The 20,000-nt window shown below is 39.3% G+C and overlaps 1 protein-coding gene across 1 annotated transcript in view; it reads right to left on the bottom strand.

The window, feature by feature from the left end:
• The window catches only part of LOC307260273 (protein unc-13 homolog B-like), a gene marked incomplete at both ends in the record, with an annotated part of 49,713 nt that overhangs the window by 3,979 nt on the left and 25,734 nt on the right, over positions 1-20,000 (bottom strand). The window contains 10 exons of the mRNA XM_080040466.1: positions 22-57; positions 653-776; positions 1,294-1,431; positions 1,885-1,973; positions 4,451-4,477; positions 13,747-13,824; positions 14,298-14,375; positions 18,023-18,166; positions 18,728-18,824; positions 19,732-19,858. Of these exons, the coding sequence (XP_079896592.1) occupies positions 22-57; positions 653-776; positions 1,294-1,431; positions 1,885-1,973; positions 4,451-4,477; positions 13,747-13,824; positions 14,298-14,375; positions 18,023-18,166; positions 18,728-18,824; positions 19,732-19,858 (938 nt within the window). The remainder of the gene's footprint in view (positions 1-21; positions 58-652; positions 777-1,293; positions 1,432-1,884; positions 1,974-4,450; positions 4,478-13,746; positions 13,825-14,297; positions 14,376-18,022; positions 18,167-18,727; positions 18,825-19,731; positions 19,859-20,000) is intronic.

Raw genomic sequence — 20,000 nt, 5'->3', positions numbered from 1 at the left:
TCTACAGCCTGCGTGTATTACCTTGAGACTAGAAAGTCCTTTGGCGAGCTGGGCGCCCTGCAGAGAGAGAGAGAGAGAGAGAGAGAGAGAGATAGAGAGAGAGAGAGAGAGAGAGAGAGAGAGAGAGAGAGAGAGAGAGAGAGAGAGAGAGAGAGAGAGAGAGAGGTTAAGTGGTTAAAGAGGGATTATTATACTGAGGCTTCATGTCATATTTTCTTTGTACTTCACAATTTTCTGTATAAAAACACAAACTGTACAAAATCGAACAAAACATTCATTCAAGATGTTGCAAAAGGAAAACAAACTTGCTGACAACCACCACAAGATGGAGGTAGAGCACAGTCATGGATAATTAAAAAAAGATAATGATTGTCTGGCAATGGGAACTGGTTTAGATAGCCCCTGGACAGCACAGACTTTGGGCCTGAAGACTAAAAGTTTGACAATGAAAAGATGTTGTGCAATGGAGTAAAAGAAGAAGGCAAAAATGTCCCAAAAATAGTTTAAAAAAGAAAAGTAAAAAGGTCATTATCTCCTATTCTTTGGGATCTTAAACTGTCCATTGTTTTGAGTGCAGCAACCATGTTATAGGAAGTTGACGCTGAATAGGTGTAATACTCCTTTATGGTTGGTTAAGGGTTTCTGTACTCACCAGGCTGTCGTTGCTTTGCGGCAGGACGATGGTTTTCTCCAAGCTGCTCAACACAACCTTCCACAGATCCTTCAGAATCCTCTTCAGCACCGTCTTCTCACAGGTGTCGGCAAAGATACTCAGACTGGATCACACACACACACACACACACACACACACACACACACACACACACACACACACACACACACACACACACACACACACACACACACACACACACACACACACACACACACACACACACACACACACACACACACACACACACACACACACACACACACACACACACACACACACACACAAGTATGAGAAAAAAACGAATTATTTTTCTCCACCGTCACCTTTCACAAAACCTGTGTCAGAATTTTTCCCTGTATGAGATGGGCTCTAAAAACGGAGCGTTTCATACAGAGGCTGAAAACGAGGTTCAACAATGTCACTGTGAGAAATATAAAGTTTTTTTGGGACTCTGCACCATGATAACGGTTTATAGTAGAAACGCAAATTAAGATTTTTGAACCTGAAAAAGAGCATGACATGTGACCCTTTAAAAGTTAAAAAAAGAACCCAGTAGAACTCTACCAGTAGTTTACAACAGGAGCTCGAGGAGTATGTGTGCCAATGTGTGGACTTACTTCCCATCCAGGAACTCCATGAGCGGCCTGAGCATGGCGTCTGCGTCGGCCTCGGCTGTGTTGCGGTTGGGCGGGCCTTTGATCTGGTAGAGGATCTCTGCCATCTGACGCATACAGCCCGTGATACGGCTCTGGAAACTACAAGAGAGGAGACAGAGACACTTACAGACGGGGAAAGTTCTGCAAGATTGGAAGAGGCTTGTTCCTCACATACCACAGTAAAATGTGTTTGTGTGTGTCTTTGTGTGAGTGTGTGTGTGTGTGTGTGCGTGCGTGCGTGTGTGTGTGTGTGTGTGTGTGTTTGTGTGAGTGTGTGTGTGTGTGTGTGTGTGTGTGTGTGTGCGTGCGTGCATACATACCGGTACTATGAATTTCAAACAATAACAGTTGTACCGACTAATCCTCCATCATACAGATAACAAACCAAACTAAGTTGGTCAGAATGTCAGTGTGGAAAATGTCTGAAAAACTTTCTGAACAAAAAATGATAAATTTACTTTTTGGAAGTCTTAGGATGTAGAAAAGTGTGTTTGTGTGTGTGAGTGTGTTTGTGTTTGTGTGTGTGTGTGTGTGTGTGTGTGTGTGTTTTACCTCCTGGCAAATATCATGCTGAAGTTCTCGAGGACGGTGTTGAGCTTCACCTGCAGATCGTTGAGGATGTCAGCGGCTTCTGTATCCAGCTGTGACACACACATGATCAACAGGAGGAGAGAGAGAGGGAGAGAGACAGAGAGAGGGGGAGGGAGATAGAGAGAGAGGGAGGGAGAGAGAGAGAGGAGAGAGAAAGAGAGAGAAAGAGAGGGAGAGAGAGAGAGGGAAAGATAGGAGAGAGAGGATAGAGAAAGAGAGACAGAGAGAAAGGAAGAGAGAGAGAGATAGGGAGAGACAGACAGACAAAGAGCGAGAGAGAGGGAGAGAGGGAAAGAGAGAGAGAGAGAAAGGGGATATCAGGTTATTTTAAGCCTTTACAATCAGATAGAAAGCCATATTGATTGTCGAAACTCTTAAATGTCACTCATCAGCTATGGTTTCAAAGTCCAGTGCATCCATTTGTATTTGTGTTGTATCCCACTTTTTTCCCCCAATGTCTTCATATCCTTAGTCACACAGTTTGCAGAAGAATAAGTATTTATAAACAGATGTCAATGGGGGAGAATATTGCACAAATACTTATTGAGTGTACTGTGTAGAGGTGTTGAGTGAGAGAAAGTGTGTAACACCCACGACACACTACACTCATTCTCTGTGTCAATGAGTGACACATTGATACTACAGTAAGCGTATGAGTCAGACATACAGCGACTCACAGCATGTGTGTGTGTGTGTCTGTGTGAGTGTGTATGTATGTGTGTGTGATGACGAATGTGTACACATGAGTAAACAGGAAAGAAATGCTGCGTGAAATGCAAATTGAGAAGATCCCGACCGAACAAGATTTCAACTGAGATGAATTTGAATATGCAACGAGATGAAACAAATGACAGGCTCATTCAAGCCTCTTCAAACTAATTCACCACGGCTGAAAAGAGCAGATACTTTCTGAAGGTTTTTAAATACATATGACGAGACGCCGAAAATGTCTCTCTTTCTACATTAAGTGTAATTTGACAGCGGGCGGCCGTCACTCTTTCCTCAGTGAAGACATTTTCGTGATCGCAGAAATGTATTAATTTAATTGATTGAACATAATGACAGGTATTAAACCCAGTGGGACATAACATAACGTGTGAGGAGATATATGGAGGAAAGAAGGGTCTATAAATAGCTAACCCTTACACACTGTTCAAGGAAATAGTAAGACATTTAAAATGATTAGCTTTTTGTCTTGCTCTCAGGTTCAAGAAAAAGGCGATAGAGACCATTCCTGTAACTGTGCATGCATTTTTGATAAAGACATTAGCAAAAGTTGCTCATCCAGGTTAGCTTAGCTCAAACACTGGTAGTCAAGGGCAGCAGGTCAAAATATGAACTTTACAACATCACTAAATGCTCCTGTGTGCTTGTTGGGACTTGTTTATTTAATTTCAATGTGCCTCGTGTACAACTGACAAATAAAGATAACTTAACTTAACTTAACTTTACCACGTTATGTTGCGCTCTAGATTTTTACACGTTATGTCATTTTAGAATCAAGTACATACTGGAAAGGAACCAGGAAGTACCTGTGACAGCTGGTGTCCTTCCTGTATGTATTTGACTGATTATTGAATTATTGTGACTCATGACCATTCAATAAACTGCAATTTATCTAAAACTAAAGCTGTAGGATAAACTTGGGGCCTGGTAACATACCATCAATAAATATGTGAAATATAGCTTGGAGCTCATTATAATAAAGATAATAAACTTTATTTATATAGCACTTTTCTTCACAATGTTACATAGTGCATACTTATATTATTAGTATGCCAAACCTCAAGTGTGCACAACAGGTACACACCAGCCAAGCAAGATGAGGCCTCACAAGTGTCTCCGTTGTAAAGTGTGCCATCGATAACTGTACAACCGTTATAAGATAGAGGACGTTGGGCAAACTGCCATTACATATAAATAGGCCTAAAGCAGGGCCATGACTTTCAAGTGACAGTGTTTTTTAGTATCTCAGGAATTTAATTGAGAAATGTTGCAGTGAGTAAAGTGTAAAGGTTGGACTGCCCACTTACAAAAATAAAATAAAAAATGGAATGTCGAGTTGTGTTTATGCAAACTGTCATACAAAGTAGTTAAAGATCTTTATGAGCTTTTAGAGGAGAGGTGTTGGAGGTGCTCTTGAAAGATGAATGGAATAGTGTCTCCAATGTTAAGACAGGGAGATGAATCCAAAGTGAATACATTAAATGCAGTGCATGCACATAGCACCATTTCAGATGTACGTTTCTAATAGGTACAAATCCTCAATACATCAGAGTAATTCTTAAGGACTTCATGACGGAGAAATAAGTTGGCTGACTGAGGAAGAAGAATTGCTTTTCAGAATAAAAACACACATACAAGTCGGTGCAAACACAAACACACACACACACACACACACACACACACACACACACACACACACACACACACACACACACACACAAGCTTAAAATTACACAAATCCTTTGCAGTTAATAAGTATTTTTGTTCGACTCTCTTAACTCTCTCTACAACACAACTGTACCTTCTTTGTGGCCGCTGTGGCTTCAGTCTTTTCCGGAAAGACAGAAAAGGGAAAACGAGAAAGACACAAAAATACAAAAAAGTAAAAAAATAAAAAATAAAAAATCACACAATACTGCAGGATCATAACGATAATTAAAACAAAATACTTCACATACACAGGGTTACACATTGAGGTATACAGTTGGTAAGAGTAGCGTAAAAAGGGTTTTATTTATGGGTATGTTTTTAGGATATTGTCCGCTGGATTGGGTAAGGGTGAGTGGGTGATTTTGATAAAAGCTTTTTTTGTTTATTGCAACAAGACATAAGGGGACAACTGACATCACCTGAACAACTTCATATTTCACTACTTCACAATGACGTCATCCCAAAAAACACTCTCAGAAAACAAGACACGTTATTGTACCTAAAGGGGTACAGTGGCTTGGAGCAGTACCCGCAATATTGGGGTACTTATTTGTACCCTTGTGTTTCATATCCACAAATCTACAGTATCTTACAAAAGTGAGTACACCCCTCACATTTTTTCAAATATTTAATTATATCTTTTCATGGGACAACACTGAATAAACATTTTTTACTGTGAGTTTTTTCTCAGCCGAGCTAAGGGTGTAAGGGCAGGGTGTCATATTGTATGGAATGTAAAGACCACTGAGGCAAATGTCAATTTGTGATATTGGGCTATACAAATAAAACTGATTTGATTTGATTTGAATAAATGACACAATGTTTAATAGTCAGTGTACAGCAACAGTGTAAATTTACTGTCCCCTCAAAATAACTCAGCACACAGCCATTAATGTCTTCCAACATGATAACGACCCCAAACACACCTCCAAGATGACCACTGCCTTGCTAAAGAAGCTGAGGGGATAAAGTTTATGGACTGGCCAAGCATGTCAATCGAATGATCTGAAGTTCTCTCAAAACGTTCACGTGAATAAAGCAGGTGAAAATGCATTTCCATCTAACAGCTTTGAAACAAATAAAAACATGTGTGTAGTGATGTCACATATAGTGACGTTGTTTTACAAATTGATATGTAGAATAGATTTCAGACATTTGAAAGTGTTTCCATTCATTTACACACTGACTCGCACAACATTCAAGAAAAACATTTGCGGAAAAAAGTGTGTTAGCCAAAATGGATGCTGTCTACAAGGAAAGGATCCATATTGCACCTATTTTAATGTTGCTAATAGCCACATATGAAGCTATTATTCAATCAAATTTCAATGTTTCCAAAAGGCATTTTTTGAATGACATTAGGCTACTTAGTTATTTAGCTTAAAAACATGTGGATGGAACCATATAAAGTAAGCCAGGGATGTCTACTGCACCAAGGTGAACAGTCTGAATGTATAGCATCTAAGAGGGGGAATCAGAAGGAACAGTTCTACAGAGGAGAAAAGGGAGACTAGTCGGACAAACCTTGTTTACTTCCTCCTTCGACTGGTGAGAAAAATAGACAAAATAAATCATTAGATGGTCGTCCTCTACGGGCATGTGTTCTGTCAATGTCACCAGTGTGAATGGGCCTCTGCCAAAGTCAAAATCAAGTGTTCTGGCAAATGGGTTTATGTTTCTTTGTTTTGGATCCCGGGAAATATTCTGAGTCATTTGTAAGATAGCGCTCTGTTTAATTGGACGTCACACACTCATCCCAAGGCTGCTATACACTCACACACTCAAGCACACGCAACAAATGGTCAAAGTTGGAAGCAACTATTTTCTTAAACATGAGCTTACACGTTAAACGTTCTTCCAATTCCAAAGCCGGGCAAGGTTTTTTAATTTTTTGTTATCAACTTTTCCCTTTTTTTTTAGTTGTGATTCTGGAGAATACTTGTTGTCAAAATCCCTTTTTGTCAAAAACAGTGAAAATCTCCTCAAGATCTGCTACCTGTCGATACTGTGTTTTGCGCGGAAGCAATGTTAATACACAGCCTACATACCAGTTTACCGAGCCTATAGACTGTGCATTAACACTGGACTTGTTTTCAGTGCACACACAGTACGGACGGGTAGCAGATCAAATCACTGATTTTGACAACAAGCATTCTCCAGAATCGCTAACTCCACCTTTAATGTTTAATATAATACCTGATGCCAAACTCCCCTTCCCATGTCTGACAGTGTTTTTCAACTATTAGTCGGGACATACAAAGGGAACATTGGGCCTCTTAGCCAAAGTGGGCAGACCGTCAAACATCGATACAAATTATGAACACAGACCAAACCTGAGAAAGATCCCTATTGAAGGACCTTGTATTAGGGCACACTGAAGCTTCTACATTATAAACAATCTCTACTTTACTTTGTCTGCAGGGCTCGATATCACCATATAATTAAAGGACAGGGATTTGTTAGCGTCTAGGGACACCCACCTGTTTGCTTTTATTGTCCTCCTTGGGGAAGAAACAAGGAAAGAAAAACATTTGAAAAGAAATCCATTCGCCATTTATCTATAATTGTTCTCCCACACACAGTATATACCCTTCTATTGAGCGATAGCTTTTAACAAAATAAAAGTATTGTATTATTTGCAATTATGGTGTGCACAGGGAAGTCAATAGCTAAGTGCATTCAAACTAAATACTACAAAGATGAGAGATATAGTGAATAGTACAGGGGGAATAAAGAATATAATAGGGAGGCTAGACTGAGTAGAAAGTGGTGGCGAATGGGGCAGATTACAACCAACCTGCTTCTCTCTGTCTTTCTTTTCAGCCTGCAAGGACACACACACACACACACACACACACACACACACACACACACACACACACACACACACACACACACACACATTTATGAGTGAGCTTTGAATAAGATGCTAGAAACACTAGTATAAACAGGTTCACACACACACACACACACACACACACACACACACACACACACACACACACACACACACACACACTAACACACACACACACACACACACACACACACACACACAGCCAGTATTGCTGATTCACAGTTGCTATATCCGGCTTCAGCGCTCACATCCTCACCACTCTGAGAAGTCATAACAACTTAGCTAAAAACAAGCATTTGACATTTTACCCCTCATTCCACCTATGACTGTTGTTTCTGACTGTAGTTTATTCTTAGGGTCTCCATGGGACCCCTGGCAGTAAAGTAAATGTTTTTTAAATGTGTTGGTAGGATGAAGGTTAAGAGCACATGATGTTTCTCTCCTTGAAACACACTCAGGATTTAACACCTTCAGACATGACGAAGCTATGAGATCTCTAAATGCTTGAAAATGTACACAGCTGAGTTGCAAACACACCTTCTCCTTCTTGGAATCAGACTAGGAAGATGAAAAAAACAGAAAAAGAAAAAGACAAATGATATTAATGAATGAAATAAAATTCATTCAAACGAAACCATGAGAAAACATTAATCATCCCTGAGTGTCAAAGTGAAGTACACCAGTTGACTGAAAGCTCACCTTCTCCTTATCCAGCTTTGGGACAAAGACAGGAATGAAACAAAGACATATTAACAAAGGAAAGACAAACAGAAAATCAAATTGATATGGAAAACAATAAGAGAATGGTGCTGATTATGAAGACGGAAAGAAAATGTGGGGAAATTAACAAGTCGTATAGTATAGCTGCTCTCTCTCTCTCCCACACAAACGCGCACACACACACACACACACACACACACACACACACACACACACACACACACACACACACACACACACACACACACACACACACACACACACACACACACACACACACACACACACACACACACACACACACACACACACACATTTATGAGTGAGCTATGTTAAAAATGCTAGAAACACACACACACACACACACAATACAAACAAATGAGACGTATCTATCTACCACATGGATTTCATTGAGTTCTGAGATGACAGTTGGCAGGAGAGGAGAGGTTGGTGAATGAAACGTTATTGTAAACCCATATCGTTAACACATGCAAACCTTCTCCGTCTCCTCCTCACTGTCATCATAGGCTGACGAGCCATCCTATTGGAGGACACATACAACTCTCAGCACAACGTAAAAAAAACACACACACTAAAAATCTACTACCAGTAAAATCAACCAGGATAACTATCATACAAGAAGAGCTCTAATTTCCCAGCACTATTTTAGCTTGCGTGAGAGCTCAGTGCCGCATTTACTTTTCAGTAGCACAATTTTAAGTTTAACGTGCCCCACTTTAACTTCATATATTTGCCCCGAGGCATTGTGCTAGTGCTGCAAACTAAAAATATAAGATGTACGGTGGAAAGAAGTATTTTAATGTTTGAGCAGAGATGCTTATCTGCATTTTACAAGCGACAAATGCAGGACTTTTACCATTAGGAGACAGTGAGGGAACCAAGCAATGATGCCCATAGGGGTGCAGTTGGTTCACTCCAATTACCCATGGTCTTAAGACTACAAAAGGCTGATTCTACACAAAATCTTAAAATTATTAAATAGGAACAATATCACACTCCAAATGGAGACTTTCTGCTCTCAATTCTGGGTTGGTAAAAGTGTCCATGATTTGAATTATTTTTTTTCCCTCTTATGTCATTTGGGGTTATGCATACTGTATATACAGTATATAAAAAAAGCCTAATGGGTTTTTAATATAAATTAATCTAAGACAAACAGTATCCACTCTTATACTGACTATTCAGTGTATAAATAAGGCTTGCAGTTTAATTCTAAATTATTTTTGGAATTTAAAAAAATAACCTAAACCTACATACATATTTTGTAAATAATACAACTGCTAATATTAACAACAGATAAAAAGAGAACTTAAACATACAGGTGACTCTACGTCACGCACACAGCACAAACACACACACACAACACACACACACAAACTCACAATACACACACACACACACACACACACACACACACACACACACACACACACACACACACACACAAACTCACAATACACACACACACACACACACACACACACACACACACAAACTCACAATACACACACACACACACACACACACACACACACACACACACACACACACACACACACACACACACAAGCAAATTATATTAAATACATACACACAACACAACATCCTAACAAAACGCACAAGGTCCTGATTTCACTGAACTGTGACTTCTCCTGACCAACCAACCTTGTCCTCCTTGTCTTTGTTGTCAACCTACGGGACAAGTACATGACAGGACAGTGTCAGCAATCAAGCCTTTTTTGTAGAAATCGTTAAGTTGTTTTCTTTACAAGGCAACTGTGAAAAATCCAATATATTTCATAACTTCACAGCTGGCAAAGGCCACAACTGAGGTCAAATTTTTTTTTGTGCCATCAACAGCTGTGTGATCGAAGGAAGAGCAAGACATGTTTAAAAGAATGAAAAAAACTCTGCAGGAAACATTTGAACAGATCAATTGGCCACAGCTGTACTGCTGAAAACACACAGGCTCACACACGGGCTCACACACACACACACACACACACACACACACACACACACACACACACACACACACACACACACACACACACACACACACACACACACACACACACACACACACACACACACACACACACACACACACACAAACCGCATGTCTAGATAATAAACCTCATTCTGTCGATAACCCTAAAACCAAGGTTTAGCACATTAACAGTTACTTTCTACATACTAGAATTTTATCACCAAAATACAGAAAGCCCCAAGCCTTTCTTAAAACATGTAGGTGTCCATGTGAAAATTTAATCAAGTTTGTCTTGCTGTTATCATTTATCATGAAACCCCATTAATTTCCCGTAAAAAGTGAGGTAATATTTTTTTGTGCACAAGCTGAAATACTTGTACAGCACTGCTTTATTCATAACCAAACACATCATACACAGACATGTAATTTGATATCCTGTTTGTAACAAAGGAGCAGCCTATTTCACTGTTATAAACTGTTAAGATGTGTGACTCTCTGACATGGCACATGCCCCCCGCAGACAGCAGACAAACTAAAACCCGTTTCAGGAGCCATTTAGTGGCTGCTAAATGCAAAATGTTCAAACACAATCAAATCTAATTACCAGGCCGCCCACTGTCTAGCCAGTTAAGCACCCACTAGAGGAGGGAGGCTGTGTCAGGCTGTGTTAAGAGCTTGGCTAACATGTGGCACCAGCAGCTTTATGGAGGTTTTGGCGTCAGGGATGTGAAGGGACTTATCATGTTTGTATAAAAGAAGGGCAGGTGGGGAGTTTATAAAGGAGGGATAATGGCTAAATAATGGCCAGAAATTATTTTAAAATATTTGGTAATGTTATCCTGTTAGCGTGGACAGTTGATGTTTTGTTATAATAATAATAATAATAATAATAATACATTTTATTTATATAGCACTCTTCTCTCACTCAGATCGCTTAAACAATATGAACAAACGTTTTTCCTTAAACAGAATACATAAGAAATGCAAAACTTTGCTTTCTAACACTATGCCATATATAGGGTCTTGGGGCTTCATCTTTTGTATTTGAGCCAAACAGTGCATCTGGGAGTGGGAAACTACTGTATGTTGATAATCCAAGTTTACACTAATGCTTGATTAGCATTGCTAACTAGACAAATTCAGACTTGGATAAGGGTTTAAAAAAGTTTTTTTACTTCGCAACGTTTCCCTCTTACCTCCGATCCCTCTGAGTCTGAGCAGCCAGACTAGTGTTGCAATGGACAAAAGAATAAGAAAAGAAAAAAGTGAAATGAGATAAAAAAAAAATAATAATAATCAAAACGAACAATACAGAATTAAACCAGCAAAAACAAAAGTGAATGTAAAAGTGTAGGTGTTTTTTCTCTGCTGGCAGCTTGTTGCTACCCACCATATCATCCTCCCCGCCTTTCTCACTCATGGCCTGGTGGCGGTGGACATACACAGAAAATAAAAACACACAAATGATATAAAATGTAGGACAAAGAAAATGTGATTATATGAAGAATAAAAAAGAATGCATTTTATAAGACAGTCTTATAAGAGATTCTTGCTCTGCTGAATAAAGTGTACTGTTTCTGTGTACTGTTTCAGTGTCACTGTCTGATGAAGTTGGCGTTCACTTAAGCAATTAACTAAATGAGGCTCTAATTTATGATAATGATGATAGAGATGATAGAGCCACCAGCTCAAACTCACTTCCAATGACAGTATTTTTTGTTTAAATTTGTTAAAAACTCATTAGAAATTAAGCTATGTCACAAACTCGAAACGGCGAATAGATTATTTGACTTGGAAACCATCAAATTTTATAAGAACTACATAACATAACAACATTTTCGGGGTTCCAACATTTTCGGAACGCCTTCCCAGAAGAATGGTATTTGTTAAAGCTTCCCATACTGTATGAAATACATATTCAACTTATGTGTATAACGTGTTTGGCGTCCATATACTTTTGTCTATTCAGTGTATCTGCAATTTAACAACAGGAAGTTATCATCTCCAAGATGGACAGAAAATATTTGTTTTTCTATATCAAAGAAAAATCTATTTTAAACACTCCACACTAAAGTAATGGACCTTTTCTCATATACAAATATTTGGGCATGTTGTAGCAAGAAAAACTCTCAAGTGTACCCAATGACACTGTTCATCTAGCTTAGTACACCTGCGTGTGTCAAATCAATTTAAAATAATAGTACGTTAAATGTAATTCTATCCAAACTGAACAAATGCAGATTTGAGTTGGTGACAGAACCAACAGGTGGACCCACCTCCTCATCAAACTCCTCAGGCTCCTCCTCGTTCTCAAGCTTTTGGAAAAAGTCATTTCAGACATAAATCATATCAAGTGGAAGATATTAAGACAAAATTGAGTGAAAACTGGGAGTCTAGGAAGGATTGAATGGTAGGAATCAAGCTAAGAAAAGACACACACATGAACACACACGCACACACGCACACACACTACTGGGTTTAAGGAGCTTCGACAGCTGGAATGTAGTTTTGGAGAAGGTTTTTCATAAACTTGTTATTGGTCATTTTGGATGTTTGGGTTCCAGGAGTAACAGGGGAAAAAAGGAGAGTGGACAAATAATAAAAACCTAGACATACCATCTCCTCCTCTGCCGTAAACTGCAGAAACAAAGACACACGCTCAATTTCACGTTACGTAAATCAACTTGCCGACTATACTCACATGCACACACATTTCTTTTAACACCCGCTGAACTTTCATCTCCAAACAAATGACTAAAACAAAATAAGCTACTGTATAATTTTTTTGAAATATATTTTTGTTAGGTGTTTTAACCTTTTATTTGACAGTCGAACACAAGGGCTGAGCCCTTATGGTACGTGCTTTATCCACTACACCACGGGAGCACACCTACTGTATCATTTTTGACTACTATTCATTTTCCAAAGATATATTATGAAAGTTTGAAAAAGTTCAAGTTGCAAGGGGGGAAACTTCTCACAAGACTTTCACTGAAGACGCATATATACTGGAGATTTATTCCCATTTCAAAAACCGTTTTTTTTTAGGTGCTACAGTATATAAAATCCAGCTCTGTTTCTGTTTCTCCTGGTAGCGTCCGATGAACCCAAATATATATTAAATGGCTCCAAAACCAGTAATTAGGTCACACCTGGAGGATGGTGAGCTGACCCGAATAGCTTTGTCTATGTACTAGGAAAACATGAAGAGTATATATATATATATATATTTTTTTTTATTGGCACAGTTTTAGGAAATGCCTACGGTTTGAACATCTGTAATACACAAATCAAATCCCCCAAATTTAAAATGGTGCAAGCTGACAGTGGCAGAGTGAACTATTTCATCTTCAAAACATTGTCTCGAAAAAACTCTGCACTCGCACAAACTATTGTCTGTACCAAAGTTTGTTTTGCACACCACCCTTTTCCCACAAATGTAACGAGGAAAGCCACGTTAAAACACCTTGTAGAAAAAAGAACATTATGGTGAATGCTTTAAGTCCTACAAAGAATCCCAAAACACTTCATGTCTTCATTTGAACATTTTTCACTTGAACCAGAGAGAAATACCTCATCACTGAAATCAGAAGCAGCAGGTCGAAAACAAGGTCCCACCAGCATATGATTAAAATCAATGAGGTACAAAGTGTGTGTGTGTGTGTGTGTGTGTGTGTGTGTGTGTGTGTGTGTGTGTGTGTATGTGTGTGTGTGTGTGAGTTTTTGTGTGTGTGTACAACTGTGCATGCATGTGTGCATGTGCGTTTGTGTGTGTGTGTGTGCGTCTGTTACTGCTCACCTGTTTAGCACCCATGGACTCAAACATCTTTTCCAACAGGACCCTCATCTGCTGGATGTTGTTCATCAACACACAGGGCTGGAGGTGGGAGATGGATGAGGAAGGGAAAAGTCAAGACAACAGTCAATATAACACAGCAAATTAATGAAAGAACCAACCAAAGTTAACACAACAAAGAAAGAAGTTAAAGCTATAGAGCGTAACTTTTCCATATGAATGACTGTCGGTTAAATTCAAGCCATCGCCAAACGAGTTGACACAAAATTGATTACGCCTATCAGCTCCACAAAACTCTGTATTTTTTTCAGTATGGCAGCATTTACAAACTGGTGTTGTCCCCCCGACACTGGAGCTCAGAAAAATCCGAAGGAGCGCCGATAAGTTACACACTATAGCTTTAAAGAGCTAAACGTGTGGGCAGCTAACATATGAATCCACTCCACGTAAAGTGCACCATAGCTTTAAAAGTGCTTGGTTATTTTCTCCCAAAATCAGTGATAGAGTGAGTGAGCTGGTTTTGGTAGCAGAGTGGGGACACAGCAGTTACTCACTATCTTCTCCTTCTCACAGTAGGAGGGAAAGCTCTTGGACAGCAGGGCGCTGTACTGCAGCAGCACTTTGGTGATCGTCTGTGGGCACAAGATAACACACACACACGCACGCATGCACGCACACGCACACACACACACACACACACACACACACACACACACACACACACACACACACACACACACACACACACACACACACACACACACACACACACACACACACACACACACACACACACACACACACACACACACAGTTAGGACATCTTTTTGCTCTGGGAATCCCTGCAGAAGTGAATATGAACAGTGATATTATTGACTCTTTTAGTTTGAGTTATTCAGTCAGATGAGGACACAGCTGTTTGAACTTGGTTGGCATCATATGTTGACTTGACAAGAGGTCAAAAATGGGACCTGTAATCTGTAATTTGTAATCTTATAGCCTGGACATCCAGACCCATATCTAGAACGATAGACGGTCTGGCCACGATCAATAGACCTTCCCAACTCAAGGGGCGGCACCTACGCGTGCATTTCAAATACCACTACACGCAATTGGATAGCACTACAACCAAAAGAACCAATTGAAACGTAGCTCAGAATTTTCTGACATATTTAATGAGCTTCAATGGAGAGTGTCCAGACCAACAGGCGCAGCAAATTTTATTTGCCAGCGGCAGGTCTGGATTTCCAGACTAGGTTTCATACATATTTTGGAGACATTTCAAATAAGTCAAGACTTTAGTCTGTCAGAGAAAGTCTCGATTCCTTTGGGGTAAGTCCAAGTCAAATGTATAAAACTATTAAAAAAGTTTCCGATTTTATTCATATAATTCTATAAATCTAAAATGGCTATGTACAGGTCTTAAACATGTATTTTTATTTTCAGCATTTTAAGAACAAAATGTATCACAAATCGGTCAATTAACAACATATGAACAAATCCTTGTGTAACAACATTCAGAATTGTGTTAAGAATGGCAATGGAAAAAATTAAATTGATGTACGTGTTGTTTAGGAAGTGGAGATGTTTGGTTCAGAGTATTAAAAAAAATAAGTAATATTTTGATAATGTACGTTAAATATGGTTGTATAGGAGCAATGCACAGATGCACAGAAATGCAGCGTGCATGGGTGCCCTTTAAGACATTCAAATACCGTTTATCATCGGTTGCTAACTAGTCCTGCCTATCAAATCAGTGTGTTTACCTTAATAACTGGCCACATATCTATCACCATTCATTATACCGACAGCTATTTGCATTAATTCGGCGTGTAAGGAAGCACGGCATCAACTAAACTAACGCAAGAAAATGCAGGCTTTCCCAACTTTAAAATGATTGAACATGATTAAAAAAGTATTAGCGAACGTTTAACGATGTAGTAAATCCAGCAGCTGATGTGTTTTGCGAGGCGCTAAGGAGAGCCCACAATGCATTTTGGGTGAAAAACTGTTTGTTGACAGAGAGAAAAACTCCACAGGGGGACTTTAAAATAAATAAATCAGCCAGTTAATTCATCGATTGTGACTCGGGGGACAGCAGGGGAATGACATTTAGTGCTGCGTGTTACTCCATAACGTCTCAAAGGCTTGTGTGTGAGGTTTCCCTGTGTGTTTCTGCTGACTCAACCAGATAGTCCCTCTCACACTCATGCATTAAACATTGGGCCTGATAGCTGCCTGCATTACTTAGTACGGTTTCATCTCGACATATATTCGGAGCTGACTCTCACTTTATTGTGTTAAGAGCTTATACTGACATCTCACACTGCACACAAAAGTCTATAGGTGAATATAGGGCAAGAGATTGGAAGAATAATGAATAATAGGTGGATAAGGGGGAGGAAAAAGTGAGAAAAACTTGACAAGATATGGAGAGAAGATAGAAATAAAGGCAGGTATTGATTTTAAAGGTACAGTGTGTAATATAGAAGTATTTTGGCATCATCTATAGTGGTGAAAGATCTAGACAGCAACACTCCCTTGCTAACTGCTCCCATTCTGAGAACTTACAGAAGCTACGGTGGCCTTCAAGGACAAGAAGCTGTAGTTACTAAAGATGGCATCATCCACCACTGCCTCAAGTCTTTCCACAATATCAAGTGATGAGGTGAAGATGTATCAAGTTATTTATTCTACAGTATTTCTTCTACGTCTTTCAAAAGGTGCAATTCCAAATCTCTTTTTCCTAAAAATGCACAAGGCCGTTAAGTTGGTCCATCCTATGCTACTGTAGAAACATGGCGGTGCAAAATGGCGGCACGTCCCACTCACATGTAGATAAAAAAAGGCTCTTTCTAATGACATAAAAAAGGAACATTCAATTTCAATCGATTATACACTAATTAGGATGTACTGTACTTATGGATATTTTATTCCATTTCTACCAAGTCTGTTCTGAAAAACACCAATTTACACACTCTTTTTACACACTGCACCTTTAACAAGTCAGCAAGCAAGTAATAGAAGAGTAGATGAAAAACAAACGAATAGCTAAGACATGGAATAGATGGAAAAGTATTGAGAGAGAGAGACAGAGAGAAGGAGAGAGGGAGAGAGAGAGAGAGGGACAGAGAGAGAGATTTACCATGAGTGGAGTGGTAGAAGATGAAAAGGGGTTCGAGGGTTTGGGACGGTGAAATGGACAGCTCAGAGTGATGGCTTACATTAGCCATTCTTTATTTAATGAGTCCAATATCGATTTAGCCATCACACACACACACACACACACACACACACACACACACACACACACACACACACACACACACACACACACACACACACACACACACACACACACACACACACACGTCACACGTCACACACACACAGGCGCACACGCACACACACAAATACGTGCTCTCACAACTCTTTGGCAGAGAAAGCTTTGTTAGACTTATTGGCGATGCCTAAAAGCAACTGCCCTTAAATTCAATTTGAAGAAAAAATATGATATCACAGGTCCAATAAAGAACCTCTGCATTGCATGCATCTTTCAAACGAATAGCTGAAAGTCATCTGTCAATATGTGAAAGGTCAGAAGACTGGAAGAGAGTCAAATGAATGGGAGCTGTGTAAGAGATGACTCACCATTTAAAACTGCACTGGGAAGCACTTAAGTTGTAAGTCAGAAATGCATGGTTCTTTCCCCCTCTACATAGTTAAGGATTGGATCTCAAGGTAGTAAACTATCTTTGTTTAGAGGAAGTGATGTATTGATTTCCACACACAAGCAAGTTAATTAAGAAAGGGCTCAAACTAACAAACGATAGCTTAGCCTTTTGAAAATCGTTCCTTTTATCACATTAACAAAAGTTAAGAGAAGCTGAGCGCTTTGAAAATAAAATGGTACAATCAGTGTCTAAAGCCTCATTTTAATGTCTTTAAATTGCTCTTTTAGTTTGACTCAGTCTAAAAACCAGTTTAAGTAAGTTTGTGAAAGAAAGGAGACGCTTTTGTATTTGCCTATAATGCAAATTAGTTTACGAACCAACAAACCATGTAGTCGATCAGTCGTGCAAAGAACAGTAACATTACAAACAAGCTTTTAGTATTACACATATGTAACAAAAAATTCCGGGATTTTTTTGTGAAGAAGCTGGGGGTTAAATATATATTTTTAAAGGTCCATAGAACACAAATCAATCATGAACACATGTTAGCCAGAGAGAGTGGTCACGGAACCGACATTTTCAATTTCAAACCCATCTAATCTGACCTTAGCAAAGCGGCGGTTGTACTGTGCCACCACGGCGGGGTCGGGGCAGTCCAGTTTCCTGATGATCTCAAAGCTCTGGTTGAGCTGAGTGAAGATGTCAACCACCGAGCTGGAGAACAGAGCATGCTCTGACGTAGCCAGGAACTGTGGGGTGGAGGGAGAGGACATTTGAAGACCACTGTTATTTTATTGTTTTTTTTTTATATAATTTTTTGGCTTTTTTTTACTTAATTAGACAGATTTTGGGTCTGTTGTAAAGATATGATGAGACTCTAGCGGGATGCTCTAACCACTGTTATTCAGCTAAACAGCTCAAGTAGAAATCGAAACGGCAGCCAGAGAGGTAGTTTGTGTTGTAGTTTTGTGAAATTTAAGAAAAACCACGCCTAATATCCCCCCAGTGTCTGAGTCCTGCTGTTGTATCCTGCAGTCTGTCTCTCTTACTCCTATAAACGTATAGATCAATGATCTTTATGAGCCAAACGGGGGCAATGAGCACTTAAGCTTATAGTTCCCCAATAAAATCTCAATCTGTGTACTCTCTTGGATAAGTTGGGAGTTGTGCCATCAGACTGGATGCGTGCAGAGTAAAATAATATTTGCATGGTAGCATATTTTCTGATAGCTGATATGCAGAAACAATCTCAACCTCAATCTTTCTTTCTGACCAATAGGCAGATAGTGTTAGTTGTTTGTTTGACTCACCCCTTCCCTCTTGTCTCTCTCCAGCGCTCCGTGCATGAACTCCATGGACACCTCCTCGTTCTCAGCCAGCCAGGCCAGGACAAACTGCAGGAACCACCTTTAACCAATGATAACACACAGACAAATGATGTTGTTTTAGGTTTTATTTGATGTGAACCATAACGCTTGATACACAAAAGCATATCCAGTCCCGGGGAAAAATGAAGGGACCAGTCTGGATTTTTCTTAAATCTTTATCTCTACATTACTTTTTGAAAGTGCTCTTAATGACAATATTTTTATTGTGAATTTGGTAGAAATGTTGTCAGTAGTTTATATTATAAAACCAAAATGTTCATTGTACTCAAACATTTGCCTCTGAAGAGTAAGACACTGACCATTTTAAGTGGTCTCTTAATGTTTACCGGAGCTGTAGTCATTTATATTGGAAGTCTATTGTGATGCTTTGACGAATAGTTTGGTTAATTCTAAAAAATCATGAAGTAGATTATTTTTCAAAACTTATCTTTTCAACAAAAATAAAAATATCCTGTTCAAATAATGTCTTATGTGTTATTTAATTTGTTTTATTGATTTTAGTTTCGTATTGAATTTGTAACGTTGTTCTTGTTATAATTGCCTGATTTAATTTTCTTCAATGTCATCATTGTTTGAAATGTTTAACCAATGTAAAGCACATTGTAACTTTGTTTGAAAAGTGCTATATCCATATAAGTATTTTTGTGTGTGTGTGTGTGTGTGTGTGTGTGTGTGTGTGTGTGTGTGTGTGTGTGTGTGTTGTTGGTCATTGCGTAGGCATCTAAAGGAAAAAACAAACTCAATTGAATGAAAAAGATCAATCAAGAAAAACACCCTTTGTCTTGAGGAGACAGGGAAAGTGTAAGATAAGTGGACCAAGAAAGTGTGAGATAATGAGTGAATGAGAGAGAGAGTGTGTGTGTGTGTGTGTGTGTGTGTGTGTGTGTGTGTGTGTGTGTGTGTGTGTGTGTGTGTGTGTGTCTTACGAAGGGTACTCGGGCACCACGTCTGCGAAGGTTGGCAGGTCTTTAACATACTCGTTGTAAAGCCACTTGACTTTGAAGTGCAGGTTCATGTAGTCAGCGGTCCTGCAGAGCTTATGTTTCTCGTGTTCTGTAAAAAGACAACACACACACACACACACACACACACACACACACACACACACACACACACACGCACTATTAACAAACAATAAAGGACACTATCCCCAGTTCCCATGTTTGGTTCATAAAGTGTCCTTTTAGAAGTGATT

This window comes from Ammodytes marinus, assembly GCF_949987685.1.
Source record: "Ammodytes marinus genome assembly, chromosome: 2".
Classification (NCBI taxonomy): Eukaryota; Metazoa; Chordata; class Actinopteri; order Uranoscopiformes; family Ammodytidae; genus Ammodytes; species Ammodytes marinus.
This window is presented reverse-complemented; position numbering and strand designations above follow the sequence as displayed.